The sequence below is a fragment of the Balaenoptera physalus genome (assembly GCF_965194825.1).
Source record: "Balaenoptera physalus genome assembly, chromosome: 3".
Taxonomy (NCBI): Eukaryota; Metazoa; Chordata; class Mammalia; order Artiodactyla; family Balaenopteridae; genus Balaenoptera; species Balaenoptera physalus.
Window position 1 is genome coordinate 93754658 of NC_138890.1, and position 27879 is coordinate 93782536.

The 27879-nt window shown below is 36.7% G+C and overlaps 1 protein-coding gene across 1 annotated transcript in view; it reads left to right on the forward strand.

Annotated features, from left to right (window-relative positions):
• LOC309657711 (uncharacterized protein) overlaps nt 1–27879 on the forward strand; it is a 104591-nt gene that overhangs the window by 16347 nt on the left and 60365 nt on the right. Inside the window, exons 3-5 of the mRNA XM_082455533.1 lie at nt 8043–8210; nt 16310–16411; nt 26402–26512. Coding sequence (XP_082311659.1) covers nt 8043–8210; nt 16310–16411; nt 26402–26512 — 381 coding nt within the window. The remainder of the gene's footprint in view (nt 1–8042; nt 8211–16309; nt 16412–26401; nt 26513–27879) is intronic.

Consider the following 27879-nt stretch of genomic DNA (forward strand, 5'->3'; position numbering starts at 1 on the left):
GTCTCTTTTACCTCTTAGGGTTTTCTCTTTATTCTTGGTATTCTAAAATTTTTCTGGTATGTATTTCAGTATGTGTATTTTAAATATATTTTCATGTTTGGCATCACATAAGCTATTACATGCTGATGATTCATATCTTTCTTCAAGTCTCATAAATTCGCAGATACGAGTTCTCTCCATTTTCTCCTGCTGTCACCCCTTTTAGAGAGACATCTAAACTTTTAGATCTATCCTCCAGATAGCTTAACCTTCCTTCTGTACTTTGCATCTCTTCATCAATTTGTGCTACATTCTGAGAGAATTCCTTAGCCCTATCTTTCAGCTTAACAACTCACCTTGCATCCAAATCCTTCCTTCTCTTTAGCCTTTTTTTTAAACGTTTTTATTTCAACAACTCTTTCTTAATTTCAAAGGATCTTTAGATGTTTCTTTTTATTGATCTATTTTTATTTTTTAATATATTTTTACCTCTGAGAACATTAAATGAGTTATATGAAGTTTTAATCTAATTGCTCTGTCAACTATTTCCTCAGTACATATTTCACATTTGCTGAGTTATCTTTATTTCATAGTGCTGGCTTTTCCCAAACGGCTTTGTGATTTTTACTGGATGCTTACTTTTTGGTTCAAATTTCCTATTTATGTAATGTCTCCTACTGAGCACCTGGGCAGGTAGCGAATGCTCCACTATGATTTTTGCTGTACTCTGTGTAAGTAAGAATGCTTCAGGTTACAATAAATGACTTACCCCTGCACAGGATATTCTGTATCCCATCTGGGTGTCCTCTGTCCTCAATCTTTAACTTTTTTAAACATTCATTTTTTCTCGGCTAGAGGCAGATACAATCACTGCTGCTACTTGACTCATGGTGGAGTTTCTAAGTGAGGGATGCACAGACATCAAACTACCTGCTGTTTCTGTCATGATGCTCCAGTTGATTGCCCTGTTGTTTGTACCTGGGGCCTCTCTAGCTCCTGGGTTCTCACTCTTGTCATACTCCCACCATTCTGCATCAAAACTTCCTCACAGATAAGTCAGACAGAGAAAGACAAGTACTGTATGATATCACTTATATGTGGAATCTTAAAAAGCCAAACTCGTAAAAACAGAGAGTAAAATGGTGGTTACCAGGGGATGGGGGTGGGGGGATAGGATAGATGTTGTTTAAGGGTACAAACTTGCAAAGAGTAGTAAATAAATCTTAGAGGTAAAATGCGCAGTATAGTGAATATAGATAATAATACTGTATTATAATCATCAAATTTGCTCGGAGACTAGAACTTAATTATTCCAACCACTAAAAAGAAAGGATAATTATGTTAATGTGATAGAGGTGCTAATTGTCACTACAATGGCAATCATATTATAATGTATAAATGTATCAAATTAATATGTGTACACCTGAAATTTACACAGTGTTATATGTCAAATATATTTCAACAGGAAAACAAAAAAAAAAACACAAAAAAACACACCTCTCACATATATCCTCTGCTGTGATTTCATTCCATGGCTTATAGTTTGATTCTGGATTTCAGGTTTTTCCCAGTTATTAGGTAGTACTGAGAATTCCCTTCTTTCTTCCAAACATATCTATAGATCTTAAAACAGTTACCATACTATAGGCACACACACATTCTCTATTTCCTTCCTAATTTTCCTGTGGACTTTGAAATACCTCGCTCCTTCATTATGCAGAAAAATTCAGCTGCAACCCCTGTTTCTACATAAGTGCAATTGAATTTATCACAGTGTTCATAAAATAAAAGACCTTGCGGGAATTAGGACCTATCCAAAAACATGTTTTCTAGCATTCCTATCAAAATGGGATACTGGGTCTGTGCTTACTCCACAATCTTGAATCCATGTCTGCGAATAGCTTCCATTTGCCCCTCTAGCTTCCTTTTGCACCCTTCTCCACCTTACTGTCTGCCCCAGGAGTCTCACCACTAGGGACTATATCAAGGAGTGTATTTGCCCCCTGGCTTCCTATGGGTCTGGCCAGTAGGGAAGATCAGCAGAAGCCTGGAGGGAGAGTGAGATTCTGGTATTATTGCCCCAGATCTCTCCCTGTGGTGTACCAAAGGCTGCTTGTGTCCTTAAAGTCATGCTCCTATAAAGCAGTCCTCTCCACACTGCCTTCTATGGCTCTGGGGTCTGGTAACGAGTACCTGCTTCCCCCCTCACTGTTTTAGTCTTAGATGGACTGGTCTATCACACCCAATTTCCTTAAGTTCTGTCCACAGTTTGTAAATAGTGTTTTTATTAAACTTTCCTCAAATTACTCATTTGAGTGTGTTACCTATTTCATGCCACAACCTTATGACATACCAGTGCTCTGTTCTCATATTATAGCAATGATCAAATATCACCTACATTACATATTGACAAGAGAGAGCTGTCCATTGCTTACAGAGATAAAGGAGGATACCCCCTTGACAGAGGTTTGGTAGTGCCTCAGAGGGGGAAAGGCAAAGTCCGATTTTATAGAGAATTAGAAATTTGATGTAAGGCAGGTCTTTCAATGTGAGAGCTTGATTGGAACTGGGTAAGGATTGTGATTTAAAAGATTAGGACTTAGGGAAATGGCAAGGTGAGGATTCTGAGTGTTTCAAAGAGACTAAGGAAATAAACTATCTATTGGTGCATTCTGTTGAAGAGTTGATGGTGCGGACAGAAGTTCCTGTAATGAATGATAAAGGTATTTGCCTGGTCAAGAGTCTTCTGGAGTGTAAAATGTGTTGATAATGTGAAATAAGGTCATGTAATTCAGACAGTAAGATGTGTGGGAGTAGGTGGTTTTGGTCCTCAGTATCCAAGCTGTAAAAAAGAATAGAGGTTTTGTTCTCAGTGTACTCGAATCTTCCCTAGTCTTAAGGTAAATAAACAGACAAAATTTCACTAAGGTGGATTCCCCCAAACTGGATTTCCTAGACAGCATTATTCTTGAACTGTCATTCATGTTTTCCTTGGCCTTTTGTTTGATTAACTTGCAGTCTTTGAAAATTTTCTTCCTTTTCACCTAAGAATATAAATCTTGTGTTATGCATGTAAAGCAGATACAATTGCCATTGGCCCTACTCTTCCAGGTCCCCCAAAGAATATACCCACACAAAAGCAATATAATTGGCCCTCTGAATCCATAAGGGATTGTTTCCAGGACCCCATCCCTGTGGATAACAAATCCCTGGATGCTCAAGTCCCTTACACAAAAGGGCTTCTATTACACACTCCACAGCAAACAACTTGAAATCCTTTGTTTTATGGACAAATTCTCTACTACCAATGCTCTTTCATGTTCATGTCTGCTCTGCAGAAAAAGGAACAACTATAGGTGTGTTGGAATCAACTCACAGTGGTTCACCATAGCCAACTGTGCACTTTTTTCCCCTTAACACTGCAATTCAGTAACATCAGTTTGGTAGCTTGAAATTGGCCATGATGGGAGTATCTATTCAATGGAAACTGGCAAACACTACAAATCAGGGTTTGTTTTTTATCCCTTTTGGAGAGTCACTTGTTAAACATTTACCAGTACTCACTTGAAACAACAGGGGAATCAGCTGTATAACTTATACAAATTCAAATTCAAGCCAAAGTAACATAGTCATTTTAATTAAAACAATGATTGTTTCCTTTGGGGTGAATTCTGTTTTGAATGAAAACTTATACTAACAATTTGTTTCAGATTAGACATGAGGGAATTGAACTGCCATTTTATTTTTCAGTTTATCCAAGGCAAAGACACTCAGAAGGCATATTGTATTTCCTCAGAAACTTTTCAGTAGAGACTGCAATTCACTAAGAGCTGCTGGAACTAGTATTGTTTAATGTATGGTTTAAATTTTATCTCATTTATAGAGTCAGGATATGCTACTAATCCATGAATTCAAATCTGACAGCTTTATCGAGCATCATTACAGCTGGTGTTTCTCAGTCTGTTAATCTCACTCATCTCTGACTTCCTACATAATAACTGGAAAAGACATTAGGAATGACATATTTATGTCTGTGGACACAGTTGATCAATCCATCTAGGCTGTGGGGAATGCTGACTAAGGCACACCAGGTAAATAACTTGAAGGCTGTAAACGGAAGTCAGAAGGGTCCGCAAAATGGAGCTCTGATATTTATAATCTCGAATGGTTCCTGTATTACAAACAGATGTGGCAAGAATTTGGGTCTAATTGTGTGAGGATACTTGATAGCATTTCCCTTATTTCATTCAGCAATAAGAATTTTTATGGAACTGTATTTACACAATAAAAGAACTTCCATTTCTAATAATAAGAGCTAACAATTACATTGTGCTTGCTATGTCAGTCTTTACAATATAAATTAGTTAAGTGCTGTATTTTCATCCTGACTTTACCAAGTGGGGAATCTGCATCATGGAGAGAATAAGTGACTTGCCCAATGTCACTTTGCTATAATTAGTGGTGAGGCTGGGTTTCAAACCAGACCTTCTGACCAGGAGTCCACCCTCTTGAACAAAACAACTCACTGCCTCTGGTTGGATCATTCATAACTGACCCGGTCTCTCTCTGGAAATGTCCAAATAGGGTCTCACTTCATTAGATACCACTTTTTTCTTACCGTCAAGTAATACAGTAGAATGAAAGAGATATGAGAATGCCTAAAGACACCTGGAAGTGAGCTGAGTATTTTATCTTTTTGATTCTCAAGTCCCAAAAAGGAAGTATTTAAATTTTTCAAGAGCAAAGAAGTGCACATGCAATTTCTGTCATACTGAGCATATTTAAGAGCTCATTCTGTGTACATGTCATGTACACACTGCTATATTTAAAAGAGATAACCAACAAGGACCTACTGTAAAAAAAAATTTAAAAATTTAAAAAAAGAGGGACTTCCCTGGTGGTCCAGTGGTTGGGAATCCGCCTTCCAATGCACGGGACGTGGGTTCCATCCCTGGTCGGGGAACTGGGATCCCACATGCTGTGGGGCAGCTAAGCCCATGCGCTCTGGAGTCCACACGCTACAATTGTAGAGAGGCCCGCGCACCGCAATGAAGATCCCGCATGCTGCGACTAAGACCTGATGCAGCCAAATAAATAAATATATATATATTAAAAAAATTAAAAACTTAAAAAAAAGAGCTCATTCTGTTTTAAAGTTTCATTTATTAAAAGGCTCATCTAGCAAGCCAAATTTAGATGACCAAATTTTGGTGACAGAAACATTTGGATTTGTTTTCTCTTTGGCTCAAAGTTCCAAAAGGTCAGTTGAGAAATCCAGCAGCTCAAAGCTGCAGCAGGTGTGTGGCGTGCTGCTTCATTGGATTTTAACACGCATGTTATGTTTCAGTTTATGTAAGAATATGTTGATTAGCTCTGTCCTGGTAACTGAAGGAACAGAGAACTGCTCATCCACGTAATCAGATCTGTTTATAAGTAAGGGAGCTGTTTTTACAGTCTCATGCAGGCTGACAAAAACAAAGATGACTATAATTGAAAGGCCCACCCTCAGACCTTCACATGATAGGGGGATGATTACCTGTCCAACGTGGACAGCTCCTGCTCAGAAAAAAAAAATAAAGATAAATCCTTTCCCAGGAATCTACATATGTTATATTCATAAATATTAAAATATAACTGAATATTTAAGGCCAAGGATATAGGAAATAAATCAAATAATGGATGACACTTTAAAAGCCTTTAGGGCTTCTGTAACTTTAGCAAGTATGTGGGAAGCAGCTTTGATTTAGGCTTAAAGCTCAGAAAGATAGGTCAATGAATTATTACAACTTTTTGGTTTACTCTTCCTACCATTTAAAGTCAAATTCACACTCAGATTTATTCAAAACATGAGTGCAAACATACTTAAGGGATTTTGAAATATGATATGTGGAAGGTGTTCTATATCCTGAGTTAAAGTATTCTATTTGAAAGTTATCACTTTTATTTCAATAAACAAGATGTCTCATAACATTCTCATATCATTTACATTTCAACTTTATCATTACATTATATTACTATATAACATCCCCTTTATTTTCACACACCAAAATTCTATTTATTCAATCAACATGGTCTATCTTTCCAGTACCTACTGCCCTACTGTGGGTCACCTGTCCATATCATGTTTACCTACCAATCCATAACCCCATCATCCTGTAGAAATTTTGCCCACTCCTTCCTTTAATCCTTCCCTTCCCTACAGCCACAATTACTCTCCTTCCTCTGAACTCTCTTACTGCATCCTGAGTCCTATATCTTACTCATCTTTCTATCCCCATTATGCCTAAAATTGTACCTTGCTCATGATAGAGGAACAATTATTTTAAATTAATTCAACTCAATACATGAGTAATAAATGAATAAATATATCTAAAACCATTTAAACCATTGTGAATTAATATCAAGTGATTAATGAAATTGTATTTGGTATATAAAATAAAAACTATAAGAATAAGCATTAAAAACATTTGGGATTTATTTGTTTGTTTTTTAAATTTTATTTATTTATTTACTTATTTTTGGCTGTGTTGGGTCTTTGTTGTTGCATGCGGGCTTTCTCTAGTCGCGGCGAATGGGGGTACTCTTTGTTGTGGTGCGTGGGCTTCTCATTATGGTGGCTTCTCTTGTTGCGGAGCACAGGCTCTAGGAGCACAGGCTTCAGTAGTTGTGGCTCGTGGGCTCTAGAGCGCAGGCTCAGTAGTTGTGGCTCACGGGCTTAGTTGCTCCGCGGCATGTGGGATCTTCCCAGGCCAGGGATCGAACCCATGTCCCCTGCATTGGCAGGTGGATTCTTAACCACTGCGCCACCAGGGAAGTCCTGGGGTTTGTTCTTGACTGTCTGCAAGAGACTATGCTGTAGCATGCTTTGTCAGTATACCACCCCTGACCATTTCCACACAAGTTAAACAAATATTTGAGCTAGAAACTTATTGTTGCATTTATCTATGTATCAGGACAACTAACATTTACACCCTTCAGTCCAGTACTAGGAGAGCAGAGGTGGAAATGTTGGGCCAAGGGCAAGAACCATTAGTAATGAGTCTCCAGAGAAAATCAGTGACAGCAAAAGAACCTTTCTGGGGTTTATATAACTGACCTTCAGCAAAAGTCCAGCTGATTACTGCTGGACACCTTGAGGGGAGTAAGTAAAAGGTTTTACCTATAATTTTTAAGATAAACACATGGGAGCAACTATAGTATGTGAGAAGACATTAAAAGAGAAGTGTTTTGTTGTTGTTGTTTAAGAATCATTCTGTGATCTACAAACCCTACTCTCTTCATGATCATTAAGAAATGTAAGTAAAGGACCTGTGTTTTTCTTGAAAGTATGTTTTGGTTATAAAATAGTGCTTCTCAATTTTGTATCCCTGAAAGACTGAAAGGCTTGGGGCATGACTTTATTCAGGTTTCAATTACCTAAACAGGACCACAAAGAAATACTTGGAAGATAAAATAGAAATGCACTCTCGTTTCCTTAACTGGCATAGCCTTCTATACAATCCAAGAAACTCCCAAATACACGGAAAACTGTAAACTGCTATGACTGAAACTGTCAGATGAAACTTTACTTGCCTCCCTATATGCTTCATTCTACATGTAAGAGCACAGAGTTTTCTAGGAATGTATGTTTTTGCAGCACCTTCTTTGAAGCACAGAGAAGCAATAGTGATTTTTTTTCCCCTGTGCCTGGAATTTTGAAAGGGATTCTAAAGCTAATTCTCAGTCTTATGTGGCTTCCTCTTGACCCCTAGATACTAATATATAAGTCTCAAAAGCACACTTCTCCTCAGCAAAAGGATTTGTAGTGCTGTCTTTAGTACACTGACTCCCACACAATAGGCCCTCAAGCAATGCCTATTTTATTTATGCTATTTTAGGACTATACAAGTTCTTCCCAAGAGAATTGTCTAAAAAACTTAGTTACTTGTTTTCCAGGATGACACTGCCTTTAGTATAGACTTCGCCCCTGCACACATTCGGGAGCTTTCTTACCTTGGCCATCAGTGCGTGCACATCTTTCTTCCCAGACCATAATTCATGTTATCACCTTTTCTGCTCCTCAGTCACCTCAGAAGATGGCTGTTCTGTGGATCCTGGCTTTCGAGTTGGTATTGAAGCAAAAGGATTCTACACAGAGAATTTCCATTCAGCAGCATGGGTTTTCCGAGGGGATGATGGGAATCCTGATGACAGCCCCAGATGTCTTAGTAAAAAACCTCGACCAATAGCTGGTAAGGAGCCTACAATTATGGTAAAATGAATATGTCCTAGAGAACCTGTAACCAGGCAAGTCTCTAAAGTCGGCAAACTTGCACACTGGGTGGAGCATTTGGAGAGAAGTGTGGGTATGTGTGTATGTATATGTGTATGTGTGTGTGTGTATATATATAGAACTTCTTAATATTGTGAAAGAATCTGAAGCTATTAAAATACAAACTGTCTTAAGCACTCACTCAAAAATAGAATAATAATTCCAAAGTTGGAGTTAAAGATTAATGTAAGAAGAGTCAAGAGTCTTTTTCATTCTATGAGTAAAAATTGCTTACTATTTTTATTTTTTTTTTACCATGATTTAAGATTTATTTATTTTTTTAAACATCTTTATTGGAGTATAATTGCTTTACAATGGTGTGTTAGTTTCTGCTGTATAACAAAGTGAATCAGCTATACATAGACATATATCCTCATATCCCCTCCTTCTTGCGTCTCCCTCCCAGCCCTCCCTACCCCACCCCTCTAGGTGGTCACAAAGCACCGAGCTGATCTCCCTGTGCTATGCGGCTGCTTCCCACTAGCTATCTATTTTACATTTGGTAGTGTATATATGTCCATGACACTCTCTCACTTCGTCTCAGCTTACCCTTCCTCCTCCCTGTGTCAAGTCCATTCTCTACATCTGCGTCTTTATTCCTGTCCTGTCCCTAGTTTCTTCAGAACCATTAAAAAAATGCTTACTATTTTAAAAAAATGTACTGGAAAGTATAAACAAGTAACAAATCATTTATTGTTCCAGCACTGGAATATGACCATTTTATTGTTTCTGCATTCTTTTTATTATACATAGGTCTAGTCCTGTTTTTAAATGCATATGAAATATGCATTTCATATTATCATGTATATAGTTTGATATATAAGAAAAAACCCCTACCAGTAGCTGGTAAGGACCCTACAATTATTAAATTATTAAATTAAATTATATAGCCTGATTTATATTTAATAATATAATTATATAATAATTATACCTTCACTTAATAAAATATTTTCATGTGTTTTTGCAGATGTCATTATATTCTAATAGTTTCATGATGTTTTTTAAGAGATTAAAATTTAGTTTACTAAAACTATTGATATTTCCCTAATGCAATAACAGCATAATGATTTTTTTTAAAACTTATACCTGAATAACAACTTTCAGCATGTGAAATTATTACTTCAGTCCAATCTTTGCTGCAAAATTTAAGCTGTAGAGCTTTTATAAACTTCTGTTTTATTGGTATAAATAAATGACTTTGATAAATAGTAAACAATTTAACTCAAGCAAGCAAAGATTCAGATTAAAAATAATGTTTTAAATTAATTATACAATCATTGGCATTCAACAAATACCATGCCTACTATGGTCCAGGCACTGGGGGAAGTTGCTAAAAATACACAGAAGTGACAGGTATGAGTATGATAGATTCTATTGCATAAAGAGGTACTTAAATTTTCAGTACAGGCATCAAAATGTGCTTAGTTTTATCTTAATCCCATTTATGGAGACAAGATTAATTGTTGTTACATATAAGATCATCATTTGTTTTATGTGTAGAGTAAAATAGAGCCTTTCTTAATTTTTTCTTATGAATATGAAATTCAGCATTGGAGGATTTTAATGAGGAAAAGTTGTAACTCTGAGTTCCTATGCACATGCATAAGACAATGCAAGATTTGTATATTGCATATTTAGAATATTTATTTATACTCATTTCATAATACGAATTAATTGAGATTAACCATTCATTGAAAAGCAAGCATGAGACTTTGATTCTAAAACTTAAGGAATTTAGAGTGGAATTTTTGAAAATTAAATTAGAAGCTCATGAACTGCATGTAAATCAATGAAGTTAGGACACTTCCTCATATCATACACAAAAATAAACTCAAAATGGCTAAAGACTTGACTATAAGACATGACACCATAAAACTCCTAGAAGAGAACATCAGCAAAACATTCTCTGGCATAAATTGTAGCCGTGTTTTCTTAGGTCAGTCAGTCTCCAAAGGCAAAAAAAATAAAAGCAAAAACAAATAAATGGGACCTAATCAAACTTATAAGCTTTTGCACAACAAAGGAAACCATAAATAAAATGAAAAGACAACTTACAGACTTGGAGACAATATTTGTGAACGATGCAACTGGCAAGGGATTAATTTCCAAAATATACAAACAGCTTATACAGCTCAATAACAACAACAACAACAAAACAAGCCAATCAAAAAATAGGCAGAAGACCTAAATAGACATTTCTCCAAAGAAGACATGCAGATGGCCAACAGCCACATGAAAAGATGCTCAACATCGCTAATTATTAGAGATATGCAAATCAAAACTACAATGAGGCATTATATCACACCAGTCAGAATGGCCATCATCAAAAAGACTACAAATAATGGATGCTGCAGAGGGTATGGAGAAAAGGGAATCCTCCCAACTGTTGGTGGGAATGTAAATTGGTACAGCCACTATGGAGAACAGTATGGAGGTTCCTTAAAAAACTAAAAATAGAGTTGTCATATGATCCAGCAATCCCACTCCTAGGCATATACCCAGAGAAAACTCTAATTTGAAAAAATACATGCACCCCAATGTTCATTGTAGCACTGTTTACAATAGCCAAGACATGGACACAAGGTAAATGTCCATTGACAGATGAATGGATAAAGGAGATGTGGTACATGAATACAATGGACTATTACTCAGCCATTAAAAAAGAATGAAATAATGCCATTTGCAGCAACATGGATGGACCTAGAGATTATCATCACACTAAGTGAAGTTAGCCAGACAGAGAAAGACAAGTATCATGTGATATTGCTTATATGTGGAATCTAAAAAAATAATACAAATGAACTTATTTACAAAACAGAAACATACTCACAGACATAGAAAACAAACTTATGGTTAACAAAGGGGAAGTGGTGGGAGAGATAAATTAGGAGTTTGGGATTATCAGACAAAAATTACTATATATAAAATAGATGAACAACAAGATCCTACTGGGAATTATATTCAATATCTTGTAATGAACTGTAATGGAAAAGAATCTGAAAAAGAATATATATTGTATATATAGGTATGTATTTATATATATGTGTGTATATATATATCTGTGTTTGTGTGTGTGTGGTGTGTGTGTATAACTGAATCACTTTGCTGTATGCTAGAAACTAACACAACATTGTAAATCAACTATAAAAAAAATAGATGCTGAGAATTAGGAATAAACTTTTTAAAAAAGAAACAAAATTTTCTATAGCTAACTTTTATTTGAGTATTGGATGGCATAGGAAAAAACCACCAGGCCAAAAATAGGATTTTCAGGGTTAGGATCTCTATTTGTTCATTGATGTATTCTAAGCACCAAGGACTGTGTCTGCTTCATTATAGGAAGCCAATATATATTTGTTGAATGAATGAATAAAAAGTAATTTACCAGCTATGTGACCTTAGAAAAGTCACTTATTTACTGTTATTATCTCTCTGCCTATCATACAGTGTTATAAAAATATAAAGTGAGACTATATATGTGAAAATTATAATGCACTATTTTTATCTATCTTGACTATTTCTATCTGCTATCCTTATTTTTCTTAATTTTTATGAGAGTTTTAACTAAATATTAAATACATATACATGTCTGTGTACATATATATATATTTTATATAAATTGTAAACAATTGCTATTTCATAATATACTAACTAAATTGACCAATATGTATTGACTGTTTGTGGCAGGGAGCTGAAAAAATAAGTTGGGTAAAATACAATTCCTCCCTCACAGTATCTTGGCTAACACCTGATGTAAGAAAGTACAATTATCACCATTTCTACAACTGTTTGTGGTCACCAATGAACAAGCATTTGGTTGATTCACTGTTATTTGCTTTAGCGAAAAAAGAAAAGAAAATCTGTTTAATTTTGCCAAAAAATTCATGTGTGTGTGTGTATACACACACACACATATGCACACACACACATACACACAACTAAAGAAAATGTTTAAATGTGGTGAGTTTTATACTATTCATTGGACTGAACCTCAGTTCAAGAATGTGCTAGTTTTTCTTTCTTACTGTTACTAAGACATATACCAGATACATGTTTTTAACTATGTGATTTTGAGACATCAATAGAAGAAGATGGAGATTGGGAGGAAACGTGAGTTGGAGGCAAATGAATAGCTTTAAGACTGAAAGATATCTTTATTAGCCTAATGGCATTTTAAAAATATTGTAATACTAATTTATATCTACCAGTATGTATTCTGTGAAAATAAATTTTACACTTAAAAAAATTCAATCCTGAATCTTCTAGAAAGTGTCCTTCTATAATTTGGAGAAATAGATAAAGGTTTGCATCATTACAAAAGTATATTGCTGGAGCTAAAAGAAAATTTAGGGTATTTTCAATATATGAGTCGTATTGTATTTATGGAAATATGTACCCTTCATTTGAACTTTTACATCTAACAAGATGATTCCAAGGAAGTGTTATTTGGGGGGATAAATTACTTGATGATGTGCCCACACAGTCTCTGAAAAGACAATGACATTCATCTGTGGCTTTTCAGCAGCTGTGCACTCATAGATTATTCACCAGACAGTAGCAAGGGAATCCAGGACTATAAATCTTAAAATATGAGAAAATTGTCTTCAGAGTGGGAGGGGAACATGTCGCAAAACATCTTGATTGTATCTTCTCCCACAGGAGAGCACTACAGTTGAGCTTACCATTTAAAGACTTTATTGAATTGTTTATACTGTCACACATTGTTGACATTCGATTTGCCTGATTGAAAAAAACCACCACCACCACTACAACCTTGAAAGCAATAGCTATCTTACAGTCTCATGTAATACGAAAACAAACAAAAAAACATGATTTGATTTGAATCAACACAGTAAAAATACTCCATTAAACAAATATCTATTGGGTAATCAATTTGTCAAAAGCAGAAGATAGTATCAAGACGTTAACCTATAGGGAGCAAGAAGTTTTGACAAGTAGGGTTGTTAGAAATGATTTCTACCAAGGTCAGAAATAGGATTTCTGATTTTCTTTTTGCCTTGATTAGCTACCAGCTTGTTGCAGACTGCTAAAATATTCATTTCTGTGTCCCTGAATTTCCCAGTTCTGTCCCTTAAATTATGCTGAGATCCAGTAAGTGGCAGTCCAAACAGTCATGTAAAATAATTGCCAAAAGGGAATTATATTAACAAATGATAAGAGATCTTCCCAGGAGCATAGAATAGAGCAGAGCACAGCATTTTAGGGCTGGAATACACTAATACCTGCACAGCAGCTTTGGTTTCCTTTTCCAGTAGAAAAACAGTGTATTTTGTTCAAACATTTTGTAATAACAAACCTTCCTTCAGGAATCCATATGAAGGGAATTTATTCTTTCTCTCTTTGAATGTTTGCCAATTTTGGTAGCCAGTGTCTAGGATGTAAACTCCGTGAGAAAAAGTCTCTTCTCTGTCTTCACCACTACAGTCCTAATACATAGGAAAACAACTGGGCAACAACTAAGTAGATACTTAGTAAATGTTTGTGAACGAATTACTTCTGATATTAGGCTACAGTGGATTATTAGAGACAAAGATGCTTGTTTCCTTGTTTTTATCAGATATTTTTGTTCCTGAGCTGACCAAGGAGATGATCACATCTAAGAACATTTGGAGAGATTACCTAACCTTTTACTATCTTTGTCACTTTTTAATAAGAAACTTAATTTTTAAAAAAAGATTTACCTCAGAATATCTGGAAGGAAATTTAATAAAATAATGGCAAATCTTTTTACAAACTCTGCAAAATATAAGGTACATTTATAATAATAATATCTCTCCAAAGATCAGGGACTCGCCCACCCAGACCATCTGTCAGTGATGGCAAAGAAAGAGATTCCTCATCAAAGGGGAAGTTGGACTAAGGTCCTTTCCCACTCAAAATGCAGTTGTTAAGAGTTCCTTTGAACTCTTGATTGTTTCTAATTTTATCTAAATTTTGCCTGCACTAGACATTTTTTTTAGTATGAACCTTTGAATATGAATCTAGAGGATGCAACCCTTCAAAGAAGAAATGTCCTTGATCTCCAACCTGGAGGAATATCTAAATATTTCTGAGAAATGAGAAGTGAAATGAGGAAATATAAAAATACAAAAGAATGGTTGAAAAGAAGCTACAAAATATATTACCCATACATTTTAATGTATTCCCATTTTTTAATGGAAGGGAATTCTATTAAATTACAATTTTAAGGTGTGAATTTGCCTTGCCCTTATTAATAGATGAGCATTCTTATTTTATAATTAATTACCTTTTTCCCAGAGACCTAATAATACCTTTTTCCCAGAGGCCTATTACTAATAATTCACTTCTGCAGCTCAGGAAGTTTATCATTATACTTTATTATGATTTATTCTTTATCATTTTAAGATATTCATTAACAAATAGGAAAAACTCAACTAATCAAGTACGCCAGTCTAATCGTTGGGGGCAGATTAATTCTCCCACTATTGCATTAATACTTCTCTCTGATGAAGTTGTCCTTAAATACAACCAAATACTCAATATTTTGAAGACTTTTGTTGTAATTCTTCATTGGATAACATTGTCAGCATTTAAAATAGAATTCTTCTGAGATCACTTAAGCCCTTCAAATGTTTTATTTCAGTTTTGTACTCCAGCATGATTCAGGCATGATTTTTTTTTTTCTAAATAAAAAACAAGGTGTAAATATACTGTAAAAGACAAAACACCTCCCATGGCCACATCTCCCTTTATGGAAATTGCCCTTGCACAAAAGGAACAGTCTTGCAGAGACATGTTTTCTGCCGTGGAATCCTGCTCTTTCCTCATCTCTGAAGAGCAATAGCTCAAGAGTTATGAGTTTCATCCTGTGAGATTCCCTCTTTCAGGAATTCAGCCTGGGAAAATGCTCTTGGAAAGTCTTGAGGTAGAGAAAAGTCAAGAGGGCCCAGGAGTTAGTCGAAGTTATGAACTTGTCAGCAAGCAGAAGCCTTGAGGAAGAAATACACATACACACACACACACACACACACACACACACACACACCCCCGTACATACACATACAGAAAAGACGGTATAAAGGTAGCAGAAGGAAAAGGGAGAAGACACATGGAAAAGCAGACTGAGAAACAGCTGGGCCACATTAATTAAAGATTATTAGACTAACGTAAAAATTCTTGAATTTTTACTGTGAAGTCTCTGGAACTCTCCACTTTCAATGCAGCATAACCTTACAGTTACAATTTCGGCCAAGGCCCAGCTCTTCCCATTGTTTCTGAGAAGCTCAGTTGTTCAGGATTTCCTGGGTTCCTGTAAGAGCTAAATGTACGGCTGAGTATTCTGTTTTCTTTTTTAAAAATTATTTGTTTATTTATTTATTTATTTTTGGCTGTGTTGGGTCTTCGTTTCTGTGCGAGGGCTTTCTCCAGTTGCGGCGAGCGGGGGCCACTCTTCATCGCGGTGCGCGGGCCTCTCACTATCGCGGCCTCTCTTGTTGTGGAGCACAGGCTCCAGACGCGCAGGCTCAGTAGTTGTGGCACACGGGCCTAGTTGCTCCGCGGCATGTGGGATCTTCCCGGACCAGGGCTCGAACCCGTGTTCCCTGCATTGGCAGGCAGACTCTCAACCACTGCGCCACCAGGGAAGCCCCTGAGCATTCTGTTTTCTTGTTTCCATGTGTATTATAACTTTGTAATGAATGTTCCACTGTTTATGGATCTGAGTGCCTCAGACCTGTAAGGCTCAGCTGCCTTTTGGGAGTTGTGCTGCCTCGGAGAAGGAAGCACTGCCCCTTACTCATTATGTGACTCAGATGAGCTGTTAACCTCTTTGTGCCTCAGTTTCCTCCTCTCCAAAAAAGGAATATTAATTACAGGCCGATGTTAAGATTAAATTAGATGATACTTGTAAAGTACTCAGAATGTTTTTATTACCCCTGGCATGTAATAAATAAGCAATAAATACTAGCTGCATTTATAATCATATCTGTAGTATCTAAAGAATAACTCAAAAGAATGCCCTTTTTGTTTCCTCTTTAGTTCGTGAGCGAACCGTGAAACTAGTCAAAGGAACTGGCGATTATCCCTGGGGATTCCGAATTCAATTCTCCAAACCAATTGTGGTAACTGAAGTGGATGCTAGTAAGTTATCTCACTATAGCAACTTTAATTCAGACAGGAACAACTATCTCAAGCCTCGCGCAATATATTATACTAAAGAGCCTCCAATATTATAGTCTTGTAAAACACATATATGCAATAGAAGCAATTTCTAAATCTCAGTCTATAAAAACTCATGATGATTGGCAAGTGCCCACATCATGATCAATTATTTTTTAAAAGACCATGTTTTCCTGATGGAATGGACACCTCTGGTATACACAGGGCCACCCCACTAAAGAAGAGTCCTACCTGCACCTACGGAAACAGGGCTCAAGCTCTGGAGATGGAAGGGTCTTATGAGTAGGCAGCTGCCTATTTATTAGTATTTAATAGTTTCCAGGAGCAGCTCCATTCCCCCTAAATTATTTCCCTTATGGCTTCTCAGATTTATTTCCTAACAAGCAAATTAGGAATTAGTAGATGCCTAATGAAAGATAGATCCTTTGCTCCCTGATCTGTTAGATATGAAGATAAGATAAATATACCCATACCCAGCATGGTGCATTAGGGGAGGCCCAATGAGGTTATCACAGAGGGATGCCCAAGGCCACTAGGGGTTTCACAGTCCCCATCTGGACTGAGTTTTCCAAGGTCAGAAACTGTATCCTATCCATTATTTTAATCCTCAATACTTTGTGCAGTGTCCCAAAGGCAGCAAAGCAGATGCCCCCAGCAATACTTGTGGAGTGACTACGAGAGCCCTAGGTACCTGAAGGCTGGGGCAGTGTGGATAGAGGGGAAGGGAGGCATACCGTCCAGGAAGATTACAACACTTCTGGCTTGCCCTGGTACCCAGGTGCCCTTATCACCCAGGGTCACATTTTGTTTTTCTTTGCTTATCAGCATTCGTATGTTTCCTCTGCGTACTCTCTGTGATTCCTTTGGGAATATGTTCTCCTATCTGTAAAGAAGTAGATGACTACTCAGCTCTGGGAAAGGCCAGAGGGGTGACAGCTGCATTAGATGAAATTGTTGCCTTCAAGCCCAGCCTTTCACAGTCATAGGTGACATCAGTGGGTAGGAAACACTGTGCACAGAGAACCACCTATTTTTTATATGAATGGAGTATCTAGATAGAATGTGAGATATTCCTGGTGCAGCATGGAAGTTAAGTTTTACAGTTTTAGGACCCATCTTAAGGAAACAACTTCTCACAGGTTATCACTTATGCCAGGTGATCAATGGCACAGATTTTGTATAATGTAGAGGCTTAGTCTCCTTTAAATGAAGCATAGGGGGAATGCCTAAGTACTTAGTAACCTAGATATCTATGTCACACTCACTGATATTTGTAAGGAAAGAAATTTACTTACTTATTTATAATATCAAAGTAGAAATTAAATTTACTTTAAATATAAAAGCCATGTGATGTTGCAGAGAGGAAAGACGCTCACATTCACTGGACACCTAGTATGAGCAGGGCATTTTATATATGTACTTCCATATAATCTATACAACAGAACTTGAAACTTGGTATTATTACTTCCATTTAACAGATGAATATATTAAGGCTCAAACTGGTTGAACAACTCACCTTATGTTATATAGCTTTATCATGGCAACTCCAGGATTCATATCTCAGAATTTCTACCTCTAGAACCAGAGTTTTTGCCCTATGACTTATATCAGTTAGGACTCTCTGTCTCAACTAGTAAGAAATTTGACTCAAAATAGAAGGGGATTGATTGACTCAAAAAACTTGAAGGTTCTGAGATAGCACAGGTGTTAGATTTGTTTCATGGCTCAGTTATTTAATCAAAGGCATAACTTCTTTCAGCCCCTTGATCCAGACTTCCTTAGTGTTACAAGCCTCTCATCTGGATTCAAAACAATCTTAGCAGTTCTAGTTTTCCCATCGCACATCAGAGTCATAAAGAGAGAGGGGACTCAGCTTGGTGCTCTGTGGTGACCTAGATGGATGGGATGGAGGGGGCAAGGGAGGTCCAAGGGAAGGAGATGTATGTATACATATAGCTGATTCATTTCATTGTACAACAGAAACTAACACAACATTGTAAAGCAACTATACCCCAATTTTTAAAAAAGAGATAGAGAGAGAGGGGACTGGCTTCAGTCCTCAAATGTCCTCTTATTTCCATGTCCCTGGGAACCACTGTGAGCTGTTTCACTTAAGCCAAATGCAAGGGGAATGTCGTTGTCCTGGTTGAGTTTCTAGAAAACCAGGGTCCACCCTGGATCTACAGGTGGAATAATGCTTCTTCACATTCCCAAAAGTACCAATAATAATGGAAAAGAGATGGAGAAGATATGAGAAGACCTCAAGGAACTCTACCACCTCTCAGCCTCAAATCATACTGACACAGTGACTGACACTCTGCACCCAATGAGTGATAAACAACAGTCACACGAACAAAGGAAACATCACCTAGTGTACACAAAAGTGGTGTTTTGTCTCTTCTTGATGTAATATTACTTCCATCTTATCCCACTTTTTAAAAATCCTATTATTCTTATCAAAGAATTGCCTTTGAATTTTTCATGACTTGAGTTAACCTACTTTATTCTCAGCTGTTAAGAAAAATATTCAATACATTAAAAAATCACACTAACTCTTCTTAGCTATACAGTTGAACTGACATTGTCCCAAATGTCTGACCATTTATGAGCAGGATTCAGTCAGTGCACTACATAAAATAACTTTTTCATAATACTCTCCATTAAGCTTACCTTGCAGACCTATTCATTCCTGCTCTGGGTGAGTTCTGGGGTGGATTCTAATTTTTTGTAGTCTCAGACAATAAGAACTTAATTGTTTTGTAATTAAACGTTCAGTGTAGTCTAATAATCATAGAACTACAGGTAAGTCTAATGTAATAATCAAAATTTCTGAATTCTTTTCTAATCTTAAGTTTCTCTCCTCTCCCAGCTTCAGCCTCAGGCTTGCAAGAATGGATTATCTTCTTTACTAGTTCTCACCTCTATTTTCTGTTCATTAGAAATCCCACCTCTATACCTTCAAATGCACTTGAATTTTTACCTTTTTCTCCTTTTCTCCTTCTCCAATTGAAAGCCAATACTTCTACCTTCTCGTGACTTACAAAAATATTAGTAAATTAGGAACAGATGTAAATTTCTTTAAGGTAATAAAAGAAATTCCTTTTTCTCCATTTCTGTAGTCTGAGAAATAGACACCAATGCAAAAGCAGATGTGCAAAAGATTGGAGGAAATCACTATGCCAGACAAAAGAGAGCATAAGTAGGCAGAAGAGCCTTTAGACAACAATGCAGGTCTGGCCCCTGTGAAAGGAGAGGGAGAAGGAAGCAGGATTGTGTAGGAAGAACCTCAAACTGCACTGTAGCTCTGAGAAATTCTGAGACAGCCCCAGAGTAAAAAGTGCCCATGAGACAAGTCCCACATTGGCCAGAAACAGCCTTGCTCCAGTACCCCCTCCAAACTCAGTCACTGGCTGGAAGTAGTGACTTAGTGGGAGGAATGTAGCCTTAGTGTGAGGCAGGATGACCAGAAAGTGTAGCAGTTGAAGGCTTTCACTCAATCATAATCCTCACAGTAGTTTCTCTTGAACGGATATCTAGGCAGTGTAGACCTAAGAACTCTATGTAGAGTATGGGATATAAAGCCTTCAGGAAGGGAAAAAAAAAAAAGGCAAATTGAAAGAAATAATTCTCATAAAGGTGTGCCAAATATTACTTTGAAAATAAAAAAATACAGAAAGAAATTAAAGAACACTTAAATTAACGGCAGGAAAAGTGTGTATGGTTTGGAAATCTTAATGTTTAAAGATGTCAGTTCTTCCTTAAATTGACCTATAGATATAATCCCAATTAAAATTCTAGTAGAGTGGCTGTTTTTGTCTTCGCTTTTGTTTTTCTTGGTAAAACATTTTCAATTAGATTCTAAAATATTTATAGAAAAGCAAAGGGCCAAGTTATTAACTTTGATGTGAATGAATTTCAATTAAAGTTTAATCAGCTAATCAAATATACAAGTGACTATTAAGCAGATAATTCTCTTAATGATTGGGGAAGGGGGGGAGTTTACCCAAATGTTGGTGGGACTTGGGGGTGGTAAGGGTGAACCCCAGACGAATGAGGAGAGAGTAGAAGAGGAACACGGCAATAGAACTCAGGCAACAAAACATAAACATTACAAATTTTGTCCAGGGTCAACCTTACTCTGCCTCTTCGTGCCCTTCAAATTAACAAGAACAAAAACCAATTATGGCTTTAATTATTTCTATATAGACAAAAACGGTCAACTGTTTATCATCAAGTGGCTTCTGATTTCTTACAATGTTTTAAAGGACATCTGGCTTTAAGAAAATAAATGTTCATTCATGGGGAATGTGCTCAGACGTTCCTCATCTTCCCACTCCACTTAACTCCTCCCCCCCTTCCTCCTCACTCCATTTTCTCTCTCTTCTGTCCTCTTTCCCTTCTCCCTACTCTCCTCTTTACACCTCTGACTTTGCAAGATTAGCCTTAAACAGAGAAATAAAATAATTCTTAAGGAAAATAAAAATGACTACCCTTTCAAATTCAAACATAAGTTTAGCAAATTTTTGCAAAATATCAGAACCCTTGACATACTTTTCATGCCTGCCTTCTAGATAAAATAACTAAATGCAGTTTAATAAAATGTTATGATTTCTTTAATGTTTGATACCTGTCCAACTGAGACAGTTAACTGTATCTCATTCATTCAGATGTGAAACAAATCAAAATATTTGCATTGTAAATGATGTTGTATTTAGGAGGCACTGAGGTTTTGTAATAGGAGAAGCTGAAGCATCTCTACTGTAGCAAAAATGGTACAATACACAGTTAACCTAGGATTTTATTCAACATCAGAAAGTGCTGCCATGGCAGGGATTTATGTATGCTGAGTCTACTTCTCTTTTTTTAAATGTATTCCTCAATGCTGAAAAGCAACCCCTGAAATCCATTGTCTAGTCAAATCTACTAAATGAAGGGTTGAGGGACTTTAAAATTACATGTATATTAGCATTTCTGAGAATCTCATTCACACCACAGAACACTGTTCTGGATGCACCAGAGAGGCTTAATTACACACTGACGATAAAAAGATAAAGCAGGAAGACCTGTAGGTGCGATAGAAATTATTATCCTTAAGTATACAGAGAGGGAGCTTGCTCGTAGCTTACATAACTAATTGCCCACACCCAGCTGGCATTTGCATGAACATTTTCTATGAAAGCCTAAATGCTTGTGAGATCTGTTGGCATAAACAAAAGAAACAGATGTTCCAACTTTGATACAAAGCAAACTTGAAAAGAAAACTATACATTTAGGGATGGGCAGACCATAGAGGAAATTATGGACAGGGCCATCTTTCTGGAAGCTCTAGAATTTAAAATGCTACTGTTATAGTAAAATTTTTTTAAATGAAAAGGACAAGCCTGCTTTTTAATTTTAAGGTTTTCAGATTCTGCACTATATGTAAATATGCATGAAAGGATGAAGTAGCTCGGCATTTAACTCTTTATAATAAATACAGAAATATGTAGTCAGGTATCCTATTGGGGAAACAAACTTAGAAAAGCATGGTTTTGTTTTCTTACCACCTTGATCATTCCTTTGCAATGTAGGATGTATACTTCCATCTGCTCCCAAGAGTAGACTCAAGTAGGGCAACCGTCTATGTGGCATATTACAGAGTCACCTTGAAATACCTCCCTCCCCTAAGAAATCCTAATGCCACAAACTGTCACCATAATTAGTAGATAAAGGGAACATTTGTAAGTTGCATTCAGATTAGAGGAACACAGTCAATACCCTCTATAATTAAAGCTAAAAGCAATCAAATAAACTATCAAGAAGCATTACACCACAGATGTAATTCCTTGACAAACAAGAATAATTTTCACTCATAACTCAATAATACAAAGATAAATAACACAGTTTTTAAATGAGCAAAGGATTTGAATAGACATTTCTCCAAAGAAGATAAACAAATAGCCAATAAGCACATAAAAAAATATTCCACATCAGTAGTCATCAAGGAAAGCAAATGAAAACCACTCCATACCCACTAGGATGGCTATAATCAAAAAGTCAAAAATAAGAAATATTGGCAAGAAAGTGGAGAAATTCAGAACACTTATACAATGGTGATGAGAATGTAAAATGGTATAGCCACTTTGGAAAACAGTCTGACCATTCCTCAAAACGTTAAATAAACATAGAGTTACCATTTGACCCAACAATTTCACTCCTAGGTATATACCTAAGACAAATGAAAACATAAGTCCACAAAAAAATTTGTACACAAATTTTCATAGCAGTATTATTCATCAAAAATAATGGAAAACAACACAAATTATCATCCACTGATGAATGAATAAACAAAATGTGCTGTACCTTTACAATAAAATATTCATTCAGCAATTGAAAAGAATGCAGTGCATACTACAACGTGGATGACTCTTGAAAATATTTTGCTGAGTGAATGACACTGAACACAAAAGACCACATATTATATTATTTCACTTATACAAAATGTCCACAATAGGCAAGTCCATAGAGACATAAAATAGATTAGTGGTTGCCTAGGGCTGAGAGGTTGGGGGAAAGAGAGAGTGACTACTCTTGGTTATTTAGTTTTTTTCTGGGGTAACAGAAATGTTCTAAAATTATATTGTGATGATGGTTGCAGAACTCTGTGAATATATTTAAAAACATTTAATTATATACTTTAAATGGGTGAAATTATATGGTATGTTAGTTTTGACTCAATAAAGGTGTTAAAAAAATTATTTCCATATTGCTGGATCCTTTAAGTCATAAATTGTTGTTTAAAGCAAAGTTTACTTGGGAGAGAAGATCTGTTATCAAACACTCGTACCTTTGATTATATAGTAGTTTATGACTTCATCTATTCAGTCATTTAGCATATACTGATCAGCACAAATAGCTCAAAAGTTTGTCTTTCACTTCCATCATACTCCTTAAAATTCTTTAGTTATCATTTACTTTTCTTACTCCAGATTTAATCACTTTTCCTCCATCTTTGTTCTTCTTGACTTTGTGAATAGAAAAGGATTTAGAATACCATTATTATGGTTACTTCTGTGGTATCACTGTAGAACTGTTGACCATTTTCTCCATCTTGAAATTCTTCCTTTGCCTTCACTGATGTTATACTCTTGCTTCCATGCTCTCTAGGACCTATCTGCTCCTTTATGTTCCTCTTTGGCTACCCATTTCCTCTCTGTCCTTAAAGGGAATTATGATTATTCTTCAAGATTTTGTCCTCAGTGCTCTGTACTTCTCTCCTTACGTTTGTCCCTTTGGTTATAAATTCTGAATCCATTTCTCAGGCCAACATCATGTCCTAGGTTTCAAAGATATTTTTATACCTGGCCCAATGAACATTTTCAGTTTTTCTCTTCCGTGGTTATCTCAGTATATTTAGCCAACCTTTTTAATACCCCTACCATGTTCCAGAGATTATACTTGCCACGAGAAATACCTAAAGAAATAAATAAGAAATTTTACTTGCTCATGAGATGCTTATATTCTATTAGGGGTAGAAAGGCATCTGCCCCTACTCGTGCAAATGAGTGCAATGAGGTATTTTAGGTCCTATGACAGCATTTTATACCTTCTATTCATTTCCAGTTCCTGTTTCCAGAGCCTGTATTGCAGGCCTGTATTGATTCTGATAATAATATCTTTGCTGAGATGCTTAACTTAATCTCTCCCTATTCTAAATTAATCTTCTGAAAACCACTGTATATCTATTTTCTGCTCACTAACTTTTAATGGCTCTCTATTATTGAAGGATCAAGTACAAATTCATCATCTTCACATCCAAGACCCTTTACACACTGGCTGTCTTTCAAACCTTATCCTCCAGGCTCACTGTATCCACCCACAACCTCTGCTCCAATTGATCTGAGTCACTAACTTTTGGCATGTCTTTAAAACATTCTGCTTGTGCACCTTTGCTCAGAAGATTTTCTTTCTTGGCTTGCTTGCTGATTGTTTGAGGTTATGCTAACTTTGGTAATAAAGTATACATTAATGGTTTAAGACAATAAAAGCTCATTAGTCACTCATGATGATAGTCCCATGTGGATGTTCTTGGTTGGAAGATGGCTGCTTCCCACATAATGGTTTGAGATCCAGGTTTATTTTTTCTTTAGTGTATCATGCCATAGGATCTTGAAGTCATCTGCATCTGGCAGACAGATGGGTAAAGAATAGGAAGAGTGGTCCATGGGACGCTTTTATGCACCAGGCCTGAATGTGGTATACATCACTTCTATCCCATTCCAATGGCTAGAACTCAATCATATTGCCAAACTGCAAGAGAGTCGGAGAAAAGCTGTCCAAATGTGAGCCCAGATAGAAGAGAAATTTGGCTTGTGAACACCCAGCAGTCTTTCTCACCCTGCCTTCCTCATTACTCCCCACTATGGAGAGTCTACTTATTCATCAAGGTCAAACCAAATTCCACTTCTCTGGAAAGCATTTCTTAGCCACTCCAAATGGGAGTGAGAATTCCCTTTTCTGAAGTTTCACAATACCTATTATCTTTGTGTTTTTACACTTGCTGCTCAGAGTATCGCACTATTTCTTTTTGATTATGCATGTCTTTTCTTCTCCAATAGAATTCTAATCTCCTTGAAGGTATAGTTTTTAGGTCATTCATTCGTTCAACATGTATTCTTTGGAAGACTACTGTATAAAGACATAATATGTAGTAGCATATGGAATACAAAAATTGATAAGTTGTGTTTGGATCTATATCATCATTTTGGAATTTGATTCAGAAAGCATTGCCATAATCAAGGTCTTTAAAGCAATGGAGGAAATTTTTTCAAATGATCAGCCATACCATGAGACTTTCATTCACCACAAGGATGATATTATGCAAATGAATGGATATATCAAATATTACTCTTCACTTAACCTTCCTACATTGATTGACCATTTCCTATCCAAGCAGAGATCTTCCCTACTATTATAAACAGACTTAGACAAACTACAGTCATTACTAAAAATATTCAAAGTCATGTTACCTCACCAAAAGTGTCATGCTTTAAGATTAAAAGTATTTGAGGAGGTTTATGACATTCTAGATAATGACAGCCTAATATGGCTGCATAATTACTCTGCAAGTCCATAAACACTCACCCAGCACTAAGATCTAAGAAGAGGAAATGGGTTTAAACTGAAGTGAAAAAGAAAAAATAGATTTAAACTGTTGCAGAAAGAATCTTGTTCAAATATATGGGAGACCTTATTTAAAATGAATTAACCTTGAAATGATTTATTATATCCTTTTTTACCCCTAGAGAATATTAGGTATGTTACAGTAAATGCAGATGCCCAAAAACCCAGGGATAAAATAAATAGCCTCTGGAGAGGTCCTCCCCACCTTCCAAAACTTAAATCTTAAGGCCTAAGGCTATTTTGGGTTGCCTTTCTGAGATGGCTTAGAAAGGAGCCTATATACAATGAAAAGTAAAAGCAGCTCTGTATTTCTTTTTTCTCTGACTACTCCAAGGTCTGTTTTTGCCAAAACTTCTTAAGTATTTCAATTACTTGTTCCCTCAACAATACTGCTGAGAAGCTCTGCCCCCCACCTCCCTTTTTATAGATGAAGATATTGAGGTTAAGTGATTTTCTCAGGGTTACAAAGAGACCTAGCAGCAATGAAGGAATGAGAACTAGCAGCTCAACCTTCTGGTAGATGAATAGATAGAGTTTCTGAGCAGCCTTGCTATTATATTGCAAAGAGGCCATGCAGATGCCTGGATGAATGTGTAAAGAAACCATGTCCTGGGAATGAAAGGAGGCTGCAAGGACAGTATTTTCCTTCTTATTAACGACATCGGCAATTGTCTACAGTTGGAAAGAAAGGCCCTTTACAGAAAGAGCCTTTTAAAAAGGGGACAAACAGCAGGGCAATCAATTTGGGACCCCTCCTCAATGAGACCCTTGTTGTCTGTCTACTTACAGACAGTGCTGCGGAGGAAGCTGGGCTCCAGATCGGAGATGTGGTGCTGGCTGTCAACGGCACTGAGGTCACCAGCGTGGAGCATGCAGAAGCTGTGCACCTTGCAAGGAAAGGTAGGTGGTCTACAGAGTCCAGCGTTGATCTGAAGAAGCAGAGAGCTGAAACACAGCAGGGAATGAGAACATGAGGAGGAGGCAGCCACAGAATGGGTATAACTTCACTTCTCTCCCGAGGCTACCATTAATGCCTTGTCATCAACATGATTTCTCATAGGAATTAAATCACATTTCTGCCCCTTGTTCCTTCTGTATTGATGGCCAGCCACAAAAGTGAAACCAGAAAGTGGCAGTAAGCAAAATGTGCTCTATTTATTACCAATATATTTCCTTAAACACCTTGCCATGAAAGTATCATTACAAGAATTCATTTAGTATGTCTCTTTTCCCCTTCCTCCCTTCCTTTGCCTCTCCCTCTCATTCTTGCATCCTCCTTCCTTCCTCCCTTCCTTTCTTCCTTCCTTTATTCTTTTCTTTCTTTCCATCAGTTTTTAGAATTAAGAGCCTCAGGGTTTTAAATGTTATAAAAGAGAGAGAAGGACATAAAGAAATCACAAACCTAAAGCTTCTACGGCTTCTCCTAGGGCCACTTGAGGCCTGCCCTTATAGCAATCTGACACAGATGGGACCACCAAGACAACAACGATAACACATGCCCTGTACCCTTGTATCCACTCACATTAAAATATTGGAAGGGTTAATCCCACCTTCCTTCCTCTCTGCAAAACAAAGTTACTTTCTTTGGCATCATGTTACAAATCCTCATCTCCCCACAGACCTAAAAATAAACAGCTGGTAATTGCTGTGTTCCATCATGGGACTATTTGGTGAGGTGTCCTATTTCTGGCTTCCCAAAGGCTGCATGCATACATCTGTGGCCCTGAAATATATTATCAGGCAATGAGGGATTAAAATGTGTGCATTTGGGATAGGCCACATGTGCCATAAGTATAACCTGCTGAACAGTATGTATCGCTCACTATTTCTCAGGATGCCATCATGCTTGTGGGTTAGCAACAGCAAGAGACTTCTCTAGTGCAGACCAGCACAAGAAAATCATTAACAAATGTTGTGTCCTGATAAGCATTCTGGAGCTTTTGAGGTAGAATTTAGCTTAGTATTTGGCTGCTTGTCATGTACTTGGTGCACCAGGAATCCAGGGACACTGTCGACAGGTGCAGCAACTACTTCTAAGTCCTACATAAATATTTATCCTTATGCAGTACAGATTAAAAATTGAGATAATATGGTAATGATTATACTAATGAATTGGTAGTATCACATTCAATGAGGGAATACTACCCCTTGCTACTGGATCTAGCTGTTCCTAGGTTCTTTCTCACAAATTAATTTTCCAATTTTTGAGTTAAATAAAATCTAATTTTAGTAATATTTCCCCTCTTAGTACTTCTTTTATTTTTCCC